Source organism: Apis dorsata, unplaced genomic scaffold (assembly GCF_000469605.1).
Source record: "Apis dorsata unplaced genomic scaffold, Apis dorsata 1.3 scaffold_916, whole genome shotgun sequence".
NCBI classification, from domain to species: domain Eukaryota; kingdom Metazoa; phylum Arthropoda; class Insecta; order Hymenoptera; family Apidae; genus Apis; species Apis dorsata.
The window spans coordinates 25,906-31,640 of NW_006264027.1; the positions used below are offsets into that span (position 1 = coordinate 25,906).

The window sequence follows — 5,735 nt, forward strand, 5'->3', positions numbered from 1 at the left end:
TATACACTTACTAACATGTTACATATATATACAAAGTGTTAATATATTCATGAGATATCTTTAAAAGTCAATTCTAGATACCAAAACAATAAAAACAATAAATAACAAAATTGGAATATAAAAATGTTAATTAAATTTATTTATTAAGTTATAAATAATTTATTTGCATTAAATAAAAATAGTAAATGGCTAAATGATGTAAGAAAATTAAAAAAAAAATAATAGATAAAAAAATGTTGATATTAATTGAATTGAATAAAAAATTCAATAGACAAAGTACTAAGATAATAAACAATGGCAAAGCATTGGATTAAATCTAAATAAAAAATAAATTCTATGAAATTATTCTTAATAAGATATTATTAAATTAAATGTGAATATTGAATTATAACTGAATCCAAAAGAACAAGAAGAAAAAAAGAACAATGTGATTATCTATCAAAAATTTAAATTTACATTAGTATAAAGTGAAACAAAGATAGAATAAGATTATTCTATCTCTATTGTATTGTTTTCTCACTCTGTTTCTGTTTTGCTTTATTAGTAAATTGGTTATAATTTAATAAATAATTTAATAATAAGCCTTAATAATTTTTTTATATCAACTTTTGTGTTTATTTTAGCCTAAAATCAAAATATAATATAAATATAAAGATATAAAGATATCTCAAGAATATATTAACATCATTATAAAAATAATTGTAAAATTAAAAAAACACAAAAATTATATTTGAAATTGAATAGAACAAAAATAAACATTTAAATAAGGACAAAAATATTTTTGTCTAGATATCTTTCTAATATAATGAAAATGGAGAAAAATAAATGGTCAAAGATGCTCAAAGAATAGATGAAAAATTAATTATAATATATAATTATAATATAATAAAAAAGATAATTATACAAGTAGAAAAAACTGAATATGTTATTATGCAATAAAATATTCAAAAAACTTTATATTATAATAAAAATTTGAAAATAAAGGAAAAACGTATATTAAAAGACTAAAGAAATATTTTTAATTTTTTTAATTTTTATTTCTTTAAGTTTATAACTTTAAATTGTCATTATTATATATATTATTCAAAAACTTTATTGTATAAATAATAAATAAACTATTAATTAAAATATATTTATATTTAAAATATATTTTATTTCAATAGATATACAAGAATTGGCAAAACAACTTTAGCAGCAAGTTGGAGCGAATTAGGTCGTGTACATATTTGGAATTTAGATAAACAATTAAATGCACTTGATAATGATGAATTACTTCGTACATATCGTAAAAAATATGAGAAAAATGATGAGAACATCAAACCATTATTTAGTTTTAAAGGACATCTTTCAGAAGGATATGGACTTGATTGGTGTTCAACAGAAATAGGCATGTTAGCTTCTGGTGATTGTAAGGGTAATATCCATATATGGAACATTAGTGATAATGATAATTCTGCAACATGGCATGTGGATCAAAGACCTTATAATTCACATGAACCATATAGTGTTGAAGATATTCAATGGTCACCAAATGAAAGACATGTACTTGCTTCATGTTCTGTTGATAAAAGGTATGATTCTAATTAAATTTATAAAAGTTTTTATAAATTTCTATCGAATTTGTACTAAATTAATGTATATTTTATTATTCACTTTATTTAATACTACATATTCTTAATATATTTTTTATATAATTTTTATATAAATTTTATATATAACAGTATTAAAATTTGGGATACAAGAGCAAGTCCACAATCTGCCTGTATGTTAACAGCATTTGGTACACATACTGCTGATGTTAATGTTATTTCATGGAATCATAAAGAAACTCAATTTCTTATATCTGGTGGTGATGATGGTTTGATTTGTGTATGGGATTTACGTCAATTTGGTTCTAATGGTTCAAGTCCATTAGCTATATTTAAACAACATATTGCACCTGTTACAACAGTAGAATGGCATCCTCAAGAAGCCACTGTATTTGCTTCTGGTGGAGCTGATGATCAAATTGCTCAATGGGATTTATCAATAGAAGCTGATGAATTAGAAGAGATAAAACATAATGAATTAAAGAAATTACCGCCACAGTTGTTATTTATACATCAAGGTCAGACTGATATAAAAGAATTGCATTGGCATCCTCAATGTTCTAATACTATAATATCAACAGCTCATTCAGGATTTAACATATTTCGTACAATTAGTGTATAATAAATCTATTTTTTCAAGAATATAATATTTATAAAATAATTTCTATAATTATGATATTTTTTATTGATTTCATTCATAATATTAAGTAGGAAAATATTTTTAAAAATGCATTTTTTCATGTTTTATTTTATTATTTGGTTCTTCAGAATTAAATAGAAAACTTGAAAAATAATTCTAGATTATTAAAACATTAAAAATATTAAAATAAACATGAAAATTGATATACAAAATATTGATTAAGATTTATTTATTAAGTTATAAATAATTTAATTTTCCATTAAATAAAACGAAAAAAAAATAAAATGTCATAAATATAAATAAAATATATTTATTTTATTACTATTTCACTTCTCATGCAAAATTAAATTATAATTTGAAATAATTTAATAATAATTTTAATTTTCTATTATTAAAATATTATTTTTCATACATAAGTTTGTCTTAATTTTATTTCAATCTATAGAATTCTTTAAATTTTTTATTTCATTTAAACGCTATATATTGATATTATCATTCTAATATCTTGTATCATTAAAAAATTCTTGGATTTTAATACAAGTATTAATTTTAATACAATAAATAAAAAAAAAACATTTTTTAATTTAATTTATAATTAACTAAAATTGCATCAAAAACTATTTATAATTCATAAATTTCTAATATAATACATAAATATACAAATAAATTCCTGATTATTCTTGCTTTAATCAGTCTTTGTTTTAAATAATCACACATTTTAAGATATAAATATTTGAAAATTTAGAAATAATTGAGCAATAGAAAAATTATAATTATCAATATATTCTGATTTATTTTTCATTAAATAAATTTTTATCTTATTGATCATTTAAACGATTTTCTATTTATTAATCATAGATATATTTTTTTACTTTCGAATTAACTATTTGTTTAATTCTAATCCAAGAGCTAGTTAAATGAAGACTTCACTTGAATACTATATATGAAGAAATGAATTCATGTACATATAATAATATAAAAGCTCTTAGAATAATATACAAGATAATCATAATATAAAATATAAAGCAAAACTGAAATAATCAATTTTCTTATTCATTTTGTAAAATTTTTTATTTTTATCAAATATATATAATAATACTAGAATGAAGATATTAATATAATACATAAAATACTAATACATGTTTTATTAGTATATAAGATTTAATGATAATAAATGTCTTATTGTTGGTCTACCATGAGGACAACTCCAAGGATTTTTCATTTGTGCCATTTGAGCAATTAATTTTTGCATATCACTATTATTGAGAGCTTTACCAATCATGATTGCTCTACGACAAGCTCTTGATGCTAACATTTGTCTTACTCGACTTGGACGAAATATATTTTTTTCTTTATTTTCTACACCACCTTCTCTAATAAGAAAAATCAATTCTTCAATATCTTCTTGTCCAAATTGCCAATAACCACTAACTGGTATTCCTGTAAGTTGAATACGATGACCAGATTCAGCTAAAATATAAAATTTGAAATTATATTTATTATATATTATATATTTTATATATGAAGTTTATTATATCATTTACCTTCAGAATTTATTTTAAAAAAGAAACCATTATCTTCAAATGTTTTTTGATGTTCAATTAATATTGTTTCATTAACTGTAGAAATATTTAAAAATTTAGGAATAATTAATTTTTGAGTTTTTAATTGAGTTTCATTATTGAGTTTTTCAAAACGATATTTTTCATCACTAGCATGTTGATCAATAATAAAGAGATCTTCTTTTAAACGTGTTATTATAAAACCAAGATTAAATTGACCTATAATCTCCATCTATAAAATATGTTTTAATTTTAAAAATTTTTACAATATGAATATATAATATTAATAAAAATAATAATACAATAAAAATAAATATATAAAAAATAAATTAAAATTTATATAATTTAATAAAATATAAAATGTATAACCTTGAAAAAAGAATCTTTTGTTAATTGTGTTTTCAATTCATTCTCAGCTTTTAAATTTTCATTTGCTTCCATTTTTGCCTTAAATTTGATTGTTGTATTTGAAGTCGTATATTTTGATAAAATATTTTGTTTTTCTTGAAGTTTTTGTTTTATCGTTAAAATACTTATTGGCATTTCTATGCTATTTAATATTTTTATCTCACTTGATATATTATTTTGTGAATTATCATATTGAGTAATTTTATTTTCATTATCACACTGTATATTTTGTTTTATTATATATTTTGTATCTGATATTTCATTTAATTTATGCAATTTTTTTATTGATCGATCTTCATTTGTAGGTGAAATTGTTCTTTTTACTCCAAAATTTAATTTAGATAAAGAATTTATAGTCAAATTTCCTTGTAATTTATCCCACTTATATGTTAAACTATATTTTAAAGTTGCTAATATTAAATTTTGTTGTGTGCATAAAATAGTTCTTTTATTTGGAGTTACATTAATATCAGTTGAATATTTATTTAATTTCAAATTCAGAAAAATGAACGGATATTGTTTATTATTATATTTGTGATAAATTTGATTTATTAATTTACTAATTTTTATTAAATCACATGGTCGACCGTTTATATAAAAAAACTGTCTATCAGAAGTAAAACGTCCAACATCATGCTCACAATTACTAATATAGCAATCCCATTCAAAATCTACAATTATATTATTTGGTAAATTGTATTCTTGTAATGTCAATTCATCAGGGGGTAATAATTCAATTTTAATAAGTCCATTTGAAGATTTTTTGCCAAATATTATATTAATATTATTTAAAATGTTACTAGAATTAACAGTATTAACTACAAGATTAGAAGCTTTGCCTGAGACAGAATTAGTACACGTTATTTTTGTTTCAGTAGAAATCAAGCAATAACTGTACAATATTTGAATAGCACGAATATATTCCTTTTTAAGATTTTTTTGAAATTCTTTTACTCTTACAGGAAGACACTTAAATATATTTTTCACATATACAGTTGTTCCTATTTCTCTTGCACATGGTTCTTTTTTTTGTAGCAAACCATTATGATCAAATTGTAGTTTAAAACCATATTCATTTGTACAATGTCTTGTAATAATACTTAATTCAGCTAAGGAACAAAGTGAACTAAGAGCTTCTCCTCGAAATCCAAAAGTATTTATTTCTGTTAAATCTGAGAATTCTCGAAGTTTAGAAGTATAATGTTTTAATCCTGTAAAATAAAATAAAACATAAGTATAAAGTATATAATATAAGTGTATATATTATACACTTACATATACTACTATAAGTATATATTAATATAATATACTGACATTACTACAAAATATAATATAATATAATATAATATAATATTCATAATTTTTAAATTATTTCAAATTTATCAAAAAAAGATAATACACAAAGTTAATTAATTCCTTAATCTTTAGTATAAATTGAGATAATTAAAATTCTCAAAAATTATAAAATAATATTAAAAATACAAATGTTTTTTCTATTATTTTTTAATAAAATTATAATATTATTATTATTATATG

General features: G+C 20.1%; 2 protein-coding genes across 3 annotated transcripts in view; one reads left to right on the plus strand and one right to left on the minus strand.

The window, feature by feature from the left end:
* The window catches only part of LOC102679469 (glutamate-rich WD repeat-containing protein 1), a 4,455-nt gene extending 2,205 nt beyond the window's left edge, over positions 1–2,250 (plus strand). For both annotated transcript variants that reach the window (XM_006623566.2, XM_031514158.1), the window contains exons 3-4: positions 1,164–1,571; positions 1,722–2,250. In XM_006623566.2, coding sequence (XP_006623629.1) covers positions 1,164–1,571; positions 1,722–2,211 — 898 coding nt within the window. In that variant the 3' untranslated portion in view covers positions 2,212–2,250. The remainder of the gene's footprint in view (positions 1–1,163; positions 1,572–1,721) is intronic.
* A 1,023-nt stretch (positions 2,251–3,273) lies between these two features.
* On the minus strand, positions 3,274–5,456 carry LOC102679761 (mismatch repair endonuclease PMS2; the record flags this gene model as incomplete). The annotated part of the gene is made up of 3 exons (XM_006623568.2): positions 3,274–3,699; positions 3,774–4,023; positions 4,161–5,456. Coding segments are annotated over 3 exons (1,869 nt in total), but the record flags the coding sequence as incomplete, so codon positions are not given.
* Positions 5,457–5,735: the final 279 nt, after the last annotated feature.